This window comes from Dendropsophus ebraccatus, chromosome 13, assembly GCF_027789765.1.
Source record: "Dendropsophus ebraccatus isolate aDenEbr1 chromosome 13, aDenEbr1.pat, whole genome shotgun sequence".
Lineage (NCBI taxonomy): Eukaryota > Metazoa > Chordata > Amphibia > Anura > Hylidae > Dendropsophus > Dendropsophus ebraccatus.
In genome coordinates, this window is record NC_091466.1 from 36,619,133 (window position 1) to 36,638,806 (window position 19,674).

At 42.3% G+C, this 19,674-nt stretch overlaps 1 protein-coding gene across 3 annotated transcripts in view; it reads right to left on the reverse strand.

Annotated features, from left to right (window-relative positions):
- LOC138770287 (death-associated protein kinase 2-like) overlaps window positions 1–19,674 on the reverse strand; it is a 92,682-nt gene that overhangs the window by 14,468 nt on the left and 58,540 nt on the right. For 2 of the 3 annotated variants that reach the window (XM_069949268.1, XM_069949269.1), the window contains exons 2-6: window positions 19,160–19,262; window positions 16,917–16,988; window positions 8,006–8,142; window positions 4,365–4,586; window positions 55–193 (exon numbers count right to left, since the gene is read on the reverse strand). In XM_069949268.1, coding sequence (XP_069805369.1) covers window positions 55–193; window positions 4,365–4,586; window positions 8,006–8,142; window positions 16,917–16,949 — 531 coding nt within the window. In that variant the 5' untranslated portion in view covers window positions 16,950–16,988; window positions 19,160–19,262. The remainder of the gene's footprint in view (window positions 1–54; window positions 194–4,364; window positions 4,587–8,005; window positions 8,143–16,916; window positions 16,989–19,159; window positions 19,263–19,674) is intronic. The other variant, XM_069949270.1, reaches the window with a different exon arrangement.

Here is a 19,674-nt window from a genome sequence, read left to right on the forward strand (position 1 = left end):
AGAAAGCCAAAATTAAAAAAAAGTTCTAGTGGCAAACAGTTTAGGACAGGTTACCTTTAGGTCAAAGTGTGCAATGCTTTTGGAATGCATATAGGCGACTCCTTTCAGTATCTGCTCCAGGAACACAATGGCATCCTCCTCTGACAGTGCTTCCTTTTCTGCTATGAAATCAAATAGCTCTCCCCCTCTGATCCTATCAATACAATAGAGGATGGCAAGGTCAGAAATGGTAATAAGTTACATGCATTTTATCACCCGGCAAGTTGTCAACTCCTGAAGTTATCTATTATAGGTAACACATTTCCATATACCATATGATGGTGGCATATTGGAGGTAAGAGAGGGGACAATTTGGCTGCCAATACCACCTCTCAATCTAGAATACCCAATGCTTTTATGCATTATGTGGATTAGACATTAATTTAAGTAGACATGACAGGCCAAGGGGAGTACCCATCTCAAAATGTTATTCCTCCATTCACACTATTGGGGGTAACAGTCTGATCAGCTGGTCCCTAACTGCCGAGACCCCTAGCAATTCTGAGAAGAAAATGGTCCCCGTAATGAACAGAGTGCACGATTCATGTGCGGTCAGTGCCCTATGCATTCTCTATGGGACCCCTCCTTGAACACTGACAAGCTGAGTGTTTGAGGCCTCCAAGCTTCAGAGGCCCTACTTAGGGCTATATATGAGCGGTGCACTCCTTACATTCCAATTACAATTTTGACCCCATTCTCTAGATCATTTGGCGTCCCAACTGTCAGACATTCTAGGTAATTCTAGGGGGTCTGACAGTTGGCACCCATAATAATCCAGAGATAATGCCTATTATTCCATATGCTGTAGGTAGGGCATAACTAGCTTAGATGGGAATCTCTCTTAAAGGCTACGTTCACACGTAGCAAAAGTGGCGGAATTCCCTGTGAAAAATGGCCAGCCTCCCTGTGATTCTTCAGCGCTGAGAGAGGAGGCGAGTGAGCCTCCCATAGACTGACATTATGACAGGGAGGCTGGTGGCATTTTGCAGCGAAGAATTCCACAACTTTTGCTACGTGTGAACGTAGCCTAAGATGTGGCCTGCTTGCTATATGCAGGGCTTTGAAATTAATAGAGCATAAAGAAATTAAAACGGGCGTTTGCTGGCCTAAGAATACCCCCTCTATGAACCCCAATGGATTGCCAGTAAAAAAGGCTAAGGATAGGTTAATATTTAAGTCTATGAAAAACTATTTACAAAGCATGTCTGGAACATACACAAATAGTCAGATAGACATAATAGACATCAGGATGTGGGGTGAATACTTTTGCACCTACGTGTATGCATCTCAGATACTGTAGGGCTGCTTAGCCTTCAGCCCTGCTAACAGTAATAACACAGACAAGCTTACTCCATGGACTAAATGTTTTACAGTCAGATTTAGTAATACAATCCCTCTGCAAAGCGACAAGAACAACAGGGGAAATGAGAGCACAAGCACAATAATGGGGATGTTTTTCGCATTTTCTCAATAAAAGTGTTGTCTCCAATGTAATTGATAAATGGGCCACCCAAACCGCAAGCAGCTGTGTAAACAAGAAGCCGCCCATCCCTGTTTACCTAAGGGCTGGACACTGGATTTGTCCAGTATAATAGATTTTATTTGGGCATCAGCAGATGATTTGAAATGCACAGCTGGACTGTAAAAAGATGGAAGACATCTGCTATATCCATGGAGAATACATACACACTCCAAAAATATTTTCATACTAATCGGTGCAACATCAAAAACCAATGGGACTCTTTTGGAGCTATAGCCAGAGACAAAATTACTTTACGGTTTACATAACTAAAATGACAAGCAGCGTCAACAAGGCATTAATAATTACATGGATAGCACAAAGGATGGGCATTACACAGAAATAAACATAGTGTGCCAAACAAGGGCCAAAGGCCCACCTTATTGGTTCTGAGCACATAGAGAGCAGCTAGGGGGAGAAAGGAAGAAAGAGAGAAAGATAGAAAGAGAAACAGAGAGACACGCTCACTGAGCTACAAAGGTTCTATATTCATCAGTGTCAGTAAATTAGTCTTCATAGTATGTCTTGACTACAATCTCGAAGATGGGCAGGAGGAAAAAAAAAGGTGGGGTAAAGGGCAGCTGGAAGTCTGTGAAGGTTGGAGGCCAGGCCTCACAACTCCATCCAAAAGGACAGCTCCAAAAAGTATCTAGGAATGTGCCTTCCTTGTTGCAGTTCCTGCAGCACATTGGCGAGACTTTAGGTAAGATCCGGTGGAGATGGGTAGGAACACGGTACCATCTAGAAATCAGTTTAAATCCCCATGCTAAACGAAATCAAGGAAAAATGCGTAAAAGTTAACACATGAGACCTGCGCTTCTAAAAGAGAGAGACCGAGATCGGACTTCCAAGCGGTCAGGTATGGAGAACCGGGTTGCTCCGGCAGGGAGACCAACGTGGCCTAAATAATAGAGAGGGAATGTCAGAGATGGGCAGAGGCTAGAGAGAGTTTCAAAGCATGTTAGCAATCGTGGAAAGGAGTAAGAAGAGGTAGGAGAAAGTGGTGTAGTTGAAGAGCCCTCCAGAGTCCCAGGAGGCAGGGATCCATAAGGGCCTTTAAAGCAGAAAGAGAGCCACAAGGAGGCTTGTAAGAAGGTCTTAGCCATAAAACTGCCTGCTCTGCACCATTTATGAAATACAGGGTCCTCTTTCCCACGAGGAAACGCCAGATTGCACAGAATGGGGAAGAGCGTAGAAGGGTAAGGGGCTATGAACCCGGAGGAGACGTGTTTGTGGCAGATTTTTGTGTAGAGACAATGGTGAGGTGAGACCCTGCCATGAGGAGGCAGCAAGCCAAGGGACAGTAACAAGGAAGACCAGGGAAGAGGGCAGATTCTAGTTGAACCCATAGTTTAGAAGGGGTATGTCTGTGGCAATCCAGCACCCTAGAAAGACGAGCTGCTACATAATACAGGTAGAGGTTGGGGAGGCCCATTCCATCTTGCACTTTGGTACAATAAAGCGTTGGATTTAGCCAGTCTAGCAGGTTTGTGCGCCCATATGAATTTTGTGAGGAGAGAAGAAAGTTGTCAGAAGAAGAACAGGGGCAAGCTGATTGGCAAGGCCTGTAATAAGTAGAGTATTTGAGGTAACACATACATTTTAAGGCTATGTTCACACAACGTATTAGACCGGCTGGATGATCTTTATGGCCATAGTGTTCTGATGTGGGCGCATCAGCGTGCCCGCATCAGAACTTCCCATAGCACACAGTGAAGCGAGCGGCCGAAGCTGCTCGCTTCACTGTGTGAACTGACAGGGTTTCCTACGGACGCAATTCATTGAATTGCGGCCGCAGAAAACGGACATGTCAGTTATTTGCGGCCCCGAATGGGATCCCGGCCGGAGCGTATACGATGTGTATACGCTCCGGCCGGGATCCCATAGAAATTAAGGCATTGTTCCACCGTGCACAAAGTACGACCGTTGTTGCCGATGGCAACAACGGCCGTACTTTTGCGTAATGTGAACATAGCCTAAAGATAGAACAACTGCCAAACCAAGTGAACATACCCCTATGCCAACTCTGCAGGTTTTCTGTGATGTATTTGAGTATGTGGGGGGGGGGGGGTTGAATTGAACAGGGCAGTGGTGTTGGCGGTAAGCTGAACACTGCTTACATATATAGTTAGTCATTTTATAGTCAACAGCAATATCGATATGTGAAAAGGAGATGTGCAGTCTACAATGCATTTTTGTTGCGGTTATGTGTCCTCTGCAATTTTTTCTAAATTGACTGTCTGGGCTTTGACATATGATTAGCATTGCCAGGCTTTCTATACAGATATTTGCCTCCAGCACATGGACTTGACTCAGCCTAAAACGCACCTAAACAGGCATCAATCTACATAAACAGGCATCAATCTCAATCTACTGCATTGGTGCTCATATTTGCATGGGTCTGTCCTTCTAAAACCAATTTTCACATTCATGAACATCTGGGGTTGCTGCATGTTAGCGCAACCCCCGGTACATGTATGTGAAAGAATTAAACTGTCTCTGTGGAAAACTTTGAGCGAGTGGTGAAAGGTCCCATCAACCAACCAAGGACCTATCACTACTTGCCCTGGCAGGGGATCACTGCGATTGGTCTGTAATTACAGACAGACCAATCAAAGTGAGAAATAACTGGAGGGGCCAACTTCTGACAGCTTTCCCGAACCTGAACTCCTCCATTGTGTGTGGGAGGAGTTCAGAGTTGGGAAAGAAGAACAGCCATGGGCACAGTACAGTAAGCGCAAACACACACAACACAGAATTTTACATCTTTGGCTTACAATGTACTACAGTTCTGTCTGGTACCTACAGTTCCAGAATCAGCACCATTTCTGCTTTGCTGGCGAAGACATCATGTAACCTCATGATATTGGGGTGCTCCAGTTGCTGCAGAATAAACACCTCTCTTTCTATTTGATCGCGGTCAAGCCCCAGTCTGCTTCCTTTGCATTTGCGGGTCTTGATGAACTTCCCAGCGTAGAAGGTTCCGGTACTTTTCTCTTTACATTTCTTTACCTCTCCAAAGTGACCACTGTAAAACCAAAAAGATTGTGATGTTAAAAAGTAGGATTAAAGGGGGTACTCTGGAGAAAAAATTAACTGGCACTGTATGTCCTACAGGAAGTGGAGTTTTCTTTTTAGTGTGTTCTGTGCTGCCACCTCTGTTCATGACTGGAACTGTTCAAAGAAGGAGAGGCTTTTTATGGGAATTGTGTGATGCATCATGTTCCCTCATCATATAATCTATTAAACAGGAAACCCATTCTATACCAGTAGGTTTTAGATTAGCTGGTGACAATGTGGGGCATAATGCACATATCACGTTAGGATAGTGTTTGCTATAGCTTAAATCAGTACATAGGGCACAGATTAGGGCTTGTTTTAGGAGACGGACCAATTTCCTTTAACAGGATGGAAACAGGCCTGTAAGTGATGGGTTACATGTAGGACAATAGGAAAAGATAACATTTTCTGTTTATAGGACATGATGTTGTGGATGTCAGCTGAGATATGCTTATAATACCAAGTGCTACAAGTTCTGATCAGATATACAATACATTCTCTACAGCTGTCTGCCTGCAGCCTGACCTTGAGACTCTTTAATCTAACCGGCAAGTCTCCAGAACAATTTTTCCAATTAATATTTGGACAATGTACAGTTGTAATACTTAAAGTGATACTGTCACCCCCCTTACACACCCTTCATTTTATCTGTTAATAGTGTCACCTAAATGGGACTTCATGGTAGTTGGGCCCCATCTCCTGGCTGCGGAATGGGCCCACCTGCCGTGAAGCCCCGCCTAGGTGACACAATTAAGAGATATAATGAAGCCGAAAGAAGACACAGACAAGTTTTATTCAGGTATATATTAGTGTGCAGTATCTGAGCTTGTGGATGATGTGAAGAACCTCACATAAAGTATCACATGATGGTAAAGAAATACATAATGGTATAATGCGAGTACTGGATGACTGGTTATATCAATTGAATATGATGGTGTTATTTGAGCACTATATAATGGCATTGTAAGAACTGTGTGGCGTGCAATATATAGTTATTTATTTGGTTTCTGGTTCAAAATGTGAGAATTTATGAAGGTCTAAGAATGATGACCAATGTGACGATTTGATCTCTATTCAATTTACAGTCATGTTCTACATGTTATTCTTTGTTGTATTCAAACACTGATTTTTTTTATATGTTCTTTTTCATTAACTTCTACTTACCAAATGTATGTTAAACGTTTTTAGAGCTACGTTGTATAATAAGGAACAATCTGAATATTAACTGGTCCATCGTGACTTCCGTCACTACAAGGTTTTATTTCATTTTAGTGTCAGTTATGTGTTTCTAGGCTTTTTTCCCTTTTGCGAGTTTTGTTTAAATTACTGAATTATTGAGCAGTTTATACATAATTTATAGATTCTAGCATGGATAGTTAATAAATCAAAGGCTTCAAGAGAATGAAGTGATACAGATCAAAGCAGTACACAATTTCTTTGTTCTGAGGGCAATAAACTGAAATGTCTGGTCTTACACCATGGTCACATATCGTACGTGTAACAAGGATGTAGGACCCCACTAAAAGTGTTTTTCCTATAATCTGATGACGCATGACCCAGGTGATTTCTGTTTCCTTAAATTCTGCTTTCATACTTGATAATAGTCCAGTGCGATTTTACCTTATACCTTGTATATGGCAAGTCGTAGAGAGTCAAAGGAGGACTCCGGCCAAAATGAACCTCCAGTTTCTTCCGGCTTCCTGTGTCATCATGATCCAGCAGGAACTCCCCGATCAGTGACTGCAGCAGTGTCCTGCTGTAACAGGCCAGACTATACCTACAGACCAGACTATACCGAGGGGTTAGCGTGGCCTAGGCTAGATTATACCCAGGAGTATAAATTAGCTTATTCCAATTTATACCCCTCAGGTCATATTATACCCCCCTGAAATCAGTAGCATTGAGTGATATATCTTAAAACGCAAAACACAGGCAGACATTTATCCTTCAGTCTAATAGCTAATTTTTTTGTGTGCCTTCTTTTATTGCAGGCTTCTTTTGTGTGAAATTTATCTATTGTGGGAAAAAACCTTTGTGAATTTGCACAATTATTCCGACTTGCGCAAAAACTCAAACAGGAGTAAATGTTACACCTGGTCAAGAGGTGGTGAACGGCTGCTCAAATATTACATTTTTACATTTTTGGGCAACAATAAATTAGTCTAATACAATTGCATAGACTATAAAAATGCTTCACATTCAGTTAGGTAATAAATATACAGTATATAAATTTTTTTTTCCCGACCGCTGAATAATCTCTGCACCTTCTCTGTGGCATAAGGCCCTGGCGCAATTTTTCATAAATGTCCTTCATTGTGTATATATACTGTGTACATATACTATATATATACATACATATATATAACCTGTATATATATATATATATATATATATATATATATATATATATATATAAACAGTCAGACCACTGCTTTTAGAGCCGAGGGGTGATCATTAGGTCAGTAGTACAGGCTCCAGCGTGCTCTTGCATCATTTGTCACTGACAGGAAGTTCAAAACAGAAGAACAACAAAATGTGTATTGTCTAAAGGCCCTATTCCACGGAACGATTATTGTTCATAAACTCGATCCAACGACCGCTTGTTAACGATCACAAAACGTTTTTTTTTAGCGAACGATAACACATAACACACGTGGGAACGTGAACGATATATGTAGTGTAACGATTATTTTGTGGTCGTTTAAAACGTTCGCCGGGGTGATCATGACCATACGACACACCTACTTTTTTTAAACCTTTTTACGAACGACTAAAAGATTTCTAATTTTACTAACCGATTAGCGAATTATCTTTCAAAGACCAACGATTTTTTTTCGACATGCTGAAAAACTATTTTGAACGACTCACCAATAATTTTGCAGTTGTCGTTCGCTCGTTTACAGCTATTCCACGGAATGATTATCGTTAACATGCGGTCGTTGGAGCGAGTTTATGAACGATAATCGCTCCGTGGAATAGGGCCTTCAAGCTCAATGTATCTTCTGCAACAGCTTTGGGCAGAGAACTGGCAGGAGTGTTAGGGAGTAGGCAGGATGGGAGCACTGTGATGGAGAACTGTGGCAAACCAATGCTTTCTGGGAATTATTGTACAGTACAGTATAAAATAATAAATAATAAAGTCTTGATAAGGTAAATATTATTTAAGTATTTCCACCAATGAACTTCAGTGGTTAGATGATGTTGGGGTTATACAAGAAACATATTCTCTAGTTTTTTATAAAGTTCAGCCTATGGTGACACATGCAGTATACAGATGTACTGTAACCAGATGTGATGGCTACAGACAAACCAGTAGACAGGTGATATCATCACTGCAAATAATTCACCATGCAGCCTTCCACTACAAAGAGAGTAAAACACACTCACCTGCCCAACTTCTCTAGCAGCTCATAGAGGTCCTCCACATTCTCATGCTTGAAAGAGGTCATGTTTGGATTAAAAACTTCGTCTTCTAAATTTACAAGTTCCTCATCATCTCCAGAGAACCGTATTTCTTCCGAGGACTTAGAAGGAGAAGAGATACGATTAGCTACAAACAATAACTTTGATATGCTGCTTTGAGAGAACAAAGCAGAGTCTCCTGACGTTGGGACATTGTACACTGATCTTATGCAGAGGTGTAGCTAGGGTCTCCTGCACCCGGGGCAAAGATTCAATTTTGCGCCCCCCCTCCCCTCTCCTGTGTGCACAGTAAGCACAAGGGGGCCCATGTCGTCCTTGGTATATAACATATGCAGTATATGGCTGGGTTCACACTACATATATTTCAGTCAGTATTGTGGTCCTCATATTGCAACCAAAACCAGGAGTGGATTGAAAACACAGAAAGGCTATGTTTACACCATGTTGAAATTGAGTGGATGGCCGCCATTTAATGGCAAATATTTGCTGTTATTTTAAAACAACGGCTGTTGTATTGAAATAATGGCAGTTATATGGCGGCCATCCACTCAATTTCAACATTGTGTGAACATAGCCTTTCTGTGTTTTTAATCCACTCCTGGTTTTGGTTGCAATATGAGGACCACAATACTGACTGAAATATACGTAGTGTGCCTTTATATTTTTTTTTAATGAAGTTTGGATGAGCAATTCGCTCATCTATCCTGGCAGCACTAGTGTGGTGTTCACAATATGGGATAAATAATGTCATATTTACTGTGTACCTGGAATGTTTCTATGAAGAATGATTATCAGGCAGCTCTGGGCCCTAAGTACCCTAATTTGGTCCCTAAGTACCTTAACAGAGGCGCCATTGTCTCCGCTCCCTGCTGTCTGTACCTGAGGAGGCGCTGTTGTCACCGCTCCCTGCTGTCTGTACCTGTGGAGGCGCCGTTGTCTCCGCTACCTGCTGTCTGTACCTGAGGAGGCGCCGTTGTCTCCGCTCCCTGCTATCTGTACCTGAGGGGGCACCATTGTCTCTGCTCCCTGTTGTCTGTAACTGAGGAGGCGCCGTTGTCTCCACTCCCTACTGTCTGTACCTGTGAATTAGGAAGCGAAGCTTCCTGATCTATGTCCAGTCTGACCCCCAGTGTAATGTGATTCTGTGGTGCCGTCTCCTAATGCACAGGTACGCTCAGCAGTAGAGTCGATCAAATCTCGGGAAATCCTAGGTTTGATTGAACTCGAACACTCACGAACCTGCCGCATTAGATTGCCGATGCCTTCCCGGTCTGGGGGAAGGAGGAGAGTGTCCGGGTACTGACTGGAAATCCGGGATTCAGCCTATTACCTAGGCTATTACCTAGGCTGAATCTCGGAATTCCAGTCAGTACCCGGGCAGTCTCCTCCTTCCCCACGGACTGGGAAGGCATCAGCAATCTAATGCGGCAGGTTCATAAATGTTTGAATTCTATAGAACCTAGGATTTCCCGATGTTCGATCAACTCCACTCAGCAGCAGAGACAACAGCAGCAGCAATACCTCCAGTAAGGTATTCCGTCACCTCCAGTAAGGTATTCCGTCACCTCCAGTAAGGTATCACCAAATTCAAAATAAAAATAATTTAGAAAAATGACTCTATCATGGTCACTGTATATACAGATACAGCTGCTTTATAGTGTAGGGAACTTTGGCTCTCCAGCTGTTGCAAAACTACAACTCTCATCATACATGGACAAATCTAAAACTTTGGCTGTCCAGACATGATGGGAGTTGTAGTTCTGCAACAGCTGGAGAGCCAAGGTTCCCTATGCCTGCAGATAGTAGGCAAGGTTTATATAAATGTGATATATATTTGGAGAGGGCAGTTATTAAGGGGTTAAGTATAGAATGTACAACCAGACCAGACCCCTAAATAAACACTGGACACTCTTGTGTGTCTCCCCCATCCCAGACTGGTGTCACCCTGTACCCCCCTGCCCCCCTCCTCACTCCACACTGGGCAACCATCACCCCCCTCCCCACACTGTGCACCCCTGATTGTCCTCCCCTCTCCACACACCTGTATCTTCTTTCTTCTTCCTCCTCTATAGTGCAGTGAACATACAGGACCTGCGGTGGCATCATAGTCACATGTCAAGGTCCTTCACCATCTCTTTCCAGCACTGTCTCCTGGGTAGTGACTAAATCTCATAAATCCCGGACCTCACTGGGTGTGCGCACACAGCTCCCAGGCAAGCCCCGCCCTGGACGAATTTCATTGGTTGCTCCACTCCGGGATTCCTATCAGTTAAAATCAGATCCTGCCGGACCCCCGACCCTAATCCGAGCGTTTAGTATTAGGGTTAGGGTTGGGGGTCAGATTAGGGTTACTAAAATCATCTAACTATCCCCTCCCCACACAACAACCCTAACCCTAACCCTCGGGGTTGGTGCTAATCAGGAGGGTTAGGGTTGGGGCTGTGGGGAGGGTTAGACATGAGAATCAATGGGACGTAACCCTAATCCGACCCCCAACCCCAACCCTAATACTAAACGCTCGGATTAGGGTCGGGGGTCCGGCAGGGTCTGATTTTAACTGATAGGAAGCCCGGAGTGGAGCAGCCAATGAAGTCCGGCCGGGGCGGGGCTTGCCTGGGAGCTGTGTGCGCGCACCCAGTGAGGTCTCCTCACACTGACGCTTCCAGGCTGCCTCATCCACTGGGATCCTTCTCTCTCTGCTCCCTGTGATGGCGCCCCCCCTGGTCTCGGCACCCTAGCTACGGCCCTGTCTTATGCCAACTACTATGAACATGATAGGACTTTTTTTTATCTTTGTGGTTATAATCACTTCCTCCTGCTATACTATTATATACATATACTGCATATATTATGTGTGATTCATCTTCTCAGCAAGTGTTTTATGAACCTACAAATTCATCAGACCTACAATACACAGTAACCACACTGTAAACATCCATTCCCTATACGACAGGTAGAGAACTGAAATTAGCGCAAACCAGAAACAAAGATTAAATGATGAATAAAAATAGTAAGGAATTCTTATATACAAACTGCTGCACAGATGCGCACAGAATTCCCTGGACATATGGAACCTATACAACATAAGAAATAGCATAAATCTTCTCGAAACAACAGATGAAATGCTAAAATTCTTCATGAAACACAACTGGTAAATAAAAAGGTTCACATATGCAGTGCCAGGCTGGCTGGTTGTCACAAGTAATATCACCATTTATGATTTTAGTTTTCTCTTCACATGATCCCTATTATTTTTAGTTCTCACAAAGGATAATATGGATCATTTCATTCCTTCCATGCGTGATTTGGAACTCAGTAATCAAAGAAGCATATATATGTGATACGACAAGAAGAATCTGTGCTGCATGCGTATGGAAGATCATTGTGTGCACTGATTGACCTGATGGCAATCACGCCATAATGTGGAGAAGCAAAGCAACGCATACAAGGTGCAAGACTGAGGCCTCAAAGACATGCAGAAAACCATTAATTATAACCCCTGAAAGTGAATTACTGTTTTGAAATGCCGCCCAGTTTCTGCACTTGGCAATGCTCTTTTGCCATGCACCGACCCAGCTCTGCGCACTGGGGGTGGGCCCACCGCCCCTCAGTGTGTCCATATCCCCTCCCCTCTGTGACGGGACTCCATTGATTCTAATGAAGCCGCGTCACAGAGGGGAGGGGTATCGTCATAATGGGGGGTATTGGGCTCCCCCAAGTGCTTTAAACTAGGCTGACGCACAGAAAAAGACCATCACAGAATGCGGGAACTGGGTGGCATTTCAAAAAAAGGGCTGCGCCACTGGAAACCCCGCACCGGCGCTAATTTGATAATGGAAAAAATGGTACATTCGCTTTAAATCTGCTTATTTCAGCCCCATCGACAGGACCTCCAAAATAGGCATATTTAGGTGTAGCTTACTTGAATTCTACCCCCTTTGCGTCCTGGTTTACACAACAGTCTAGGCAAAATTATGATTACTTCTCCATTTACACTTAAAGGAGTATTCTTTCTGAGTATCAAATTGTGGAGGGCGTGGGGGGTGTGATCGCTGAAACCCCTTCCACATACACACACAATCTGAAGAGTGCTGCCCTGAGTCTTTCTTATAAATGGAGTGGTAAGTCATGTATGCACACCTCCGCTCCCTAGCAACCAATCCTGGTTCATGAAAGCGGAGCTGTGATTGGTTGCTATTTGCCTTAAAAGTGTGTCAGGTTTTTATTTCAGACAGAGTGGCAAAGAGTTACGCACCAGTAGTCAGACCCTCCACAATCTGACACCTATCCTATCTTGTAGCACAAATATAAGTCGGAATAACTCTTTAGGGTAAATTCACACGGGCGTCTCGCATAAAAAAAACGCAGCTAATCCACAGCTAATCCGCAATTCACTTATTAATAATAAGAATAATAATAAATGTATTGCTGATTAGCTGCGTTTTTTTTATGCGAGACGTCTGTGTGAATTTACCCTTAAAAGTTAAACCCAGAACTCTGTTGGTTTTCTCTTTAAAAAAAAACAGCTAAGCTCAGATACCAGTTAAAAAATTAGAGGGGAAACTATGAGCAGGTTAGACAAATCTAACCTGCTGAAATATCTCTTTTGTCCACAGAGTGCTGAGGATGAAGGTAAGTGCATAAAGGGGAAATATCAGAAGGTTAGATTCATCTAACCTGCTTATAGTTTCCCTTTAAAGCTAATCTATTAGGTCACCTGACCACCAGCTTCATAAAATAATAATGATGAGGCATTTCAGTTTATTACATCTATGAACCCGGAAGACAGTCCTAATACAAGAAGAAGTAGGGTTCTTATGGGTAACATTTTAGCCTGCCCAGCCTCGCTAAGTTTCTGACTTGTGGTGGGCTTCTGCTTATGCAGCCATTATGAACAAGAAAAGTCTCAAAAAGAAGGGGCAGAGCAGCAGCCTAAACTATAGAAGAAAGTGGTAGATTTCAGACTACCTCAGACTCCCTGTAACCAAATGCAGCTCAGCCGATCAAAACTTGAACTCACTGAACTCTGCCTGGAATGGGTCCCAAAAGATCAGCAGACCCAAGATGAAATCATATGTTCTTCTTCTACCTTATCTTCTAGAAAAACTGCAGCTCAGGCCCCATGATCTATTGGCAATCCATTACCATAGAAGCCCCCACTGTAAATTTATTTCATAGTCAGCTTCAATGAGTAAATCAGAATTTCCCACTCTGATTGACCCTACGCTTTATCCATAATCCCGAGTGGTGATCAGCAAAGTTCATAAAGTCAAAAGGAGCAAAAACAGCTCTGTCAGTGGAAATTTTGAAAAGGAACTCAATCCAAATGCATGCAGAAAGAATGTAGGTCTGGGGGTGACCGGACAGTATCGCTGATGGCCTGGGGAACGAGAAGGATAAAGTCCCATTCATAGCATGGCTTGCCTACATGTTTAGCACGTATGTTGAGAAATATGTTGTTGTACAATCTAAATACGTCCATAGGGGTCTATTGTCAGACGGAGGCTAACAATGTCGTTTTAGTCAGTATATACCAGTATTTAAGGTGGAGCTACACCTATATATATGGCCCTTTTATTGTTCCATTGGTCTACTGTTGTGCTTATGTGTCGGCAAGGAGCCTAGGTGGACCATCATCTTTTAGTGTATGTGTATAGTTGCAGATTCACTGGCAAGGTTTTCCAATTACCTCAAAATTAATAGTTCAAATAAGATGGGGTGGCACTTGCGTTAGAACTTCCTGACGTCTATCAGTCGTAGGAGTAACAAAATCCCCATAGTAAATAGTTTCTAACAAGAATGGAGGCGGTAGACGTAATTTACAAATCTATATAATTGTTTGGCACCAGCTGATTTAGAAACAATTTTTTTCCTCCACAGTATCCCTTTAACGCTTTCCTGTGCCAAGCTATGGGGCTGTCACTTTGGCAAAAGTGCAGCTGCTGTTAGCTTGGATTGCTGCACTGTATTTCACTTTACTGCGGCAAAGCTTATGTTTAATGCTATATTTTCATCATTGCTGCTCTTGCTAACAGAAAGGACACACCAGGGGCATTGATAGGATCTAAAGAGCCCCAAGCATGTTCTATAGCAGAATTGCAGGCATATCTAGTAGCTCTTCTAATGGAACCTTTACCCATAGATAGATCATCCCCATCTCCAAATAATGTGTCCAGTACTACAGTGCTGCTTTTATATCACATCATGAGCACAAATACTGTACACACCAATATAACCCTATATATTCTTCAATACAGTGATATATTCTAGTATTATATAGGAGCTCCTCTGGAGCCTGTATAAGTGATAACAGTTACATCCAGTGATTCACAAGTGATGTCTTCTCTGACTGGAGGCATTCTCTTTCCATTTCCTTCTCCATCTGATTTAGATGGCCATGATGACTTACAGTGATATTGTCCTTACTAAGAATGTCCCAACTACTCCTCCTCATTCATTAATAATGAATACTACTGTAATCCTAATCACAAATAATACCCCAACAGTAGCCCCACTGATTACTATTGCCCACACTGTGCCCTCATACAATAATAATAACTTTATTATACCTATGCAGTAATAATGCCTTCTGAACCCCAACGAGCGTGTCTGTGCCCTAACTTTGCACCACCCCTCCGTCCCTCCTCCCCGCTCTCTTCATCATTAGGAATGTTAATGCTAACATGGGCTGGATAGTTAAGCAGCTGTGCAGTGTTCAGCATGGAGAAAATGTTCCAGTGGCATTCCTAATGATGGAGAGGGTGGGGAGAAGGGACTGAGGGGTTGTGCAAAGTTAGGGCACAGATACTCCCGTAGGGCATGGGCTGCAAGTTTTTAAGTAGTTTTTTAGGACAATAACTGCATCACCTGCCGAACGGACCCCAGGACAGATCTTGGATTTAAAGGAGCTATCCGAAGGTACAAATGGTTTGGGGGAGTCAGATTGTGGGTACTGAGTCGCTTTAAGCTCATTCACTTTGCCTGCTAGACAGCTGGCATTAGTGAACATTAGTGAACACTATAAAGGGAATGTGTAATCAGAAAATTACCTATTGTTTAAATCAAACCTTTATGTTAAATATGTTTTCTGATTATGTTTCTTTCTAATTTTCCATTTTTCTATCTATATTATAAAATAATTCTGACCACTGGGGTAAAACAAAGCTGTGACTTCCTGCTCTGTTTGTAGGGATAAGAGGAGGCAGCTGTAAAGTGATTTGTACAACATTACAGCATCAGGTGACATTAGATAGAGAGCACCAGTATAAGACAATAGCAGCTCCCTGTCACTAAATGATGTTTGGCAATATGGCTGCCACCATAACAATGTACAAAAAAATGATATAAAAAAATTACAACTAGAAAATAAAAACAGATTAGAAAAAAAGAACATGTAGGTGACACATCCCCTTTAAGTTGCCAAATTTAATATCGGTTATGTAATTTATTGAATTCTTGAGGGTATATTTGATTTCATTGCAAGTTTGTAAGACATGAATCTCTCTATCCACTGCTCTTATTGTTTGTTTACAGTCCATTTTTCCACCAACCACTATATTCCGATCTACCACTTTGCGATACCCTGGCCCCTAGGGGCCACTCCGCAGTTTAGATGGTGCTAACAGGCAGGAACCGGGGCAGCTGTAGGATATTATGGCCACGGTGTAGGCATGAGGGTGATACAGCTGGTAACCGGGCGACATAATACCTTTAGACACTGATACCTGAATACACATGCAATAAATGAATGAAATAGCAGACCTCAATACTGAGAAGGGTGACACAATACACGCAGTTTGCAGTGGACCATAGCTTTCCAGAACAGAACAGGTTACAATAAAAGTGTGAGCATAAGAAGGGCTGTTCTGGGACACTGCAACTTTATTATCTGTTTTGTCCTCCCTTCACATGCCTACTTTACATACAAAGCAACACTTTATTAAGTGAAAAAATACCTTTAAGACAGCTGTGATAGCCATATTGTGGCCTGAAGAAAAAAAAAATCACCACCCCCTCCCCCACCACCACCTTGGATGAATCAATATGGATCAGAAAAGAGGAGAATATTACTTGTACATTTACATTCGCTTATGTTATGGATTTTTGATTGATTTCACTACTTTCTGTGTATAGGGCTGAGAACCATTGGCAATCTGCATATAACACATGTAGCTTTTTCTGAGTGCCTAGCTGCCTAGCTCCACGGGCTCCGGGCTCCCCTTTTGCATATAGCTGTAAATATGGCCCTGACTACCTAAATGAAAATTCAACCCAGTGCTCCACATGAAAGGGAACCTGTCACCAAGACAATGCTATGTAGTCTATCACTATCTCCATCATGTTATAGAGCAGGAAGAACTGAGCAGATCGATATATATATCTGTATGGGAAAAAATTCAGTATATGGAGTCCAGTGGGCGGTGTCACTCAATAGACTGCAATCTTTGGAAACATCAGAAATTTCTATCAATAAACCACAAGTTATACTAAATGTTTTCCCATACAGATATATCTCAATCAGCTCAGCTCCTTCTGGTCTATAACATGATGCTAATAGATTAGTTAGGCTTTTTCATGGTGACAGGTTCCTTAATGCGTAGAAGTAACCGCAGGCATACCTGTATTTGGTTTATGGACTATTACAGATATACAATGTATGATGTGAAAATGCAGGAAGCAGGTCATGTGGTAGTCATAGCAAGCAAGCACACACGCAAATGTGAGTGGAGCAATTTAATGCCCATTGGCAGAGATGCAATCTAAATCAGTTAACAAAGCAGAGCCATGATCAGCAATGCCCAGCCATTGATTATGGTCAGCAATGCCCAGCCACCTTTAGTATCATAGTCTTTTGCTCCCTAAGGAACAATCTCACCTTTGGCCCCCCTGAAGGGCCCCTTTCCCCCATACTGGCAAGATCTGGTACCCTGCCAATCTGTACCAATGGCTGAAAATACAAAACATCAATAGTTAGCCTCAAATTGCAGAACCCTGTTACCAGTCTTTCCTAATATTGACTGTTATACAGAAAAACTGACCTAAAAACGGGTTCTCCTGATTTGTTGCCTTTTAAGGTAAGGTACATTAATTCTGTATATATTTTTAACAATGTACATAAAGAATGGAAATTATTATTAAAAGGGGTTATCCAGCTCTACAAAAACATGGCCACTTTTTTCCAGAGACAGCACCACTTTTGTCTTCAGTTTGGAGTTTGGGTGGGGTTCTGTAACTCAGTTCCATTGAAGTAAATGGAGCTTAAATAGGATGTACCACCAGATACATCCTCTTTAAGCTGAACCAACGGATCGAACAGCGCCATCACGGGGAAACCAGTGCCGCGGTCCCGTGCACGGCGCCGTACTATGCACCGAAACCGGACAGTGCTCAAGCACTGGAGGTAGGCCGGCCGGCCCCCAGTGGGAGGGAATTCCCTCCCCTGTATGACGCGGCTCCATTCATTCTAAGGGAGCCGCGTCATACAGGGGAAGAAATTTCCTCCCACTGGGGGTGGGCCGGCCTAACTCCAGTGCTTGAGCACCGGCCGATTCCGGTGCATAGCACAGCGCTGTGCACGGGAACCGGGCTGTGGTCCGAAAAACTGGCCGCGGCACCGGCTTCCCCATGACAGCGCCGTTTGATCCGTGGGTTCAGCTTAAAGAGGATGTACTTGGTGGTACATCCTCTTTAAACCCCACCTGAACTGGAGACCAGAGTGGTGCTGTTGCTGGAAGAAAGTGGCCATGTTTTTGTAGCGCTGAAAAACCCCTTTAAAGAGGCACTGTCATGAAAATAATCGGTCGGGGTCTAGTTCCCGGTTCTGTGTCACTGGAGGAGACAAACACATAATGAATGTCTATGGGACACATCTCTTCACATTGATACAGTATTAGGAGAGGATCGCGCAACAGCTTATTCCTCTGATCGCCCAGGGTCTAAACAATCAGACCTTGACTAATAAAAACTTTTAAAATAAAAAAAAAAACAATAAAAAAAAATTATAAATTCTAACTACTCATTTAATAAGGATACGGGGTCAGTTTCTGCTAAATATAATCTTGAACATAGAGAGCAGTAATATAGTAGTCATATTTTTAAACATAGGGGCAGTCCTATAGTAGTTACGTCCTTGTACACTGGGGCAGTATTACAGTGGTTATATTCCCGTACATAGTAAGCAGTATTATAGTAGTCATATTTTGTACATAGGAATATTATGGGATCAGCAATATTGTAGTTATATTTTTATACATGGAAGTCAGTATAATAGTTTTATTTTTGTATGTAGAAAGAATTTTTAAAGTAATTATATTCTGTTACATGGACACCATATTATATTGTGCATATCCTGGGGACAGTATTATATAAAGTAGGTATATTCTTGTATATAGGGACAGTATAATTGTATATTGTTGCATATATGGGGAGTAGTACAGTAGTTCTATTCATGTACATAGGAGACAGTAAGATAACAGTTATATAGTACTATATGAGAGGCAATATTATGGTGGTATTAACAGGGGCTGAATGGTGTTCAAATGTGACAACCACTTTGTGAGCACTAGGTATTGTCGATTCCATTTCTCACTGAATGTGCGTACTGGCAGAGGTTTTCTTTTATGTTTGTGTGCTTATTGTGACTGTAGACAGATATTTTAAACAGTCCTGAAACAAGGGACCTGCTGAAGAACTAAACACAAAAACCTGCAATTTCTTGGCAATTATACTTCTTATCTGTTATTACTATGGAAATGAAAGATGTTACTTTATCTTTTAATGAAAAGACCTTGAACTTCACAAACCCGTCTGTACGGTACAGTGTCTGATCTCTGTACTGTGCTCTTTATATGGGAAACATTTTAGAGGTTTAAACAGGATCTGTCACAATAGAAACTTCACATGCTGTGAAGTGCATACCCTCCAGTGATACAAGAGTGCTTGAGAAATATATACGCACACACACACACTTAGCATTTGTACACCTTCTCACAAATTATTAGCTGGATTTACATCACAGAGCAACATCATTTCTGTATTAGAACAAGTCACTTCATGTTACAGCAGAGAAAGAACAGGTTATGCAACCTGAACAACACAGGGAAATCAGCAATCACTTACACCTCAAGATCTCCTCAATTCTCAAAACATGATCCTGCGCTGCCGCACTGAACTATTTCCCCGAGAACCTTGTCCGGTAGATTTTTGGCAACAAAGTGAAGACCTGGAAAGGAAAAATAAAGAAGATCTTGTCAGTCAGTTGGCGGAATCATTAGTAGACTAAGGGCCCTATTCCACTGGACGATTATCGTTTGCATATCATTAACGATTAACGATCGCAAACGACCACTATTGCGAAAGACCTGAAAACGTTCACTCATTTCCATTGAACGATAATCGTTACTTATGATCGTAATTGCGATCGTTTTTTCTTCGCTATTTATTCGCTATTGCATTCGTATCTATTGCTAACGACCGAACGATGTCTTATTCAACGCGAACGATTTGCGAACGAGCAACGATAAAAATAGGTCCAGGTCTTATAAAGCGATCAACGATTTCTCGTTCGGTCGTTAATCGTTAACTGCATTTCAACCGAACGATTATCGTTTAGATTCGAACGATTTAACGATAAT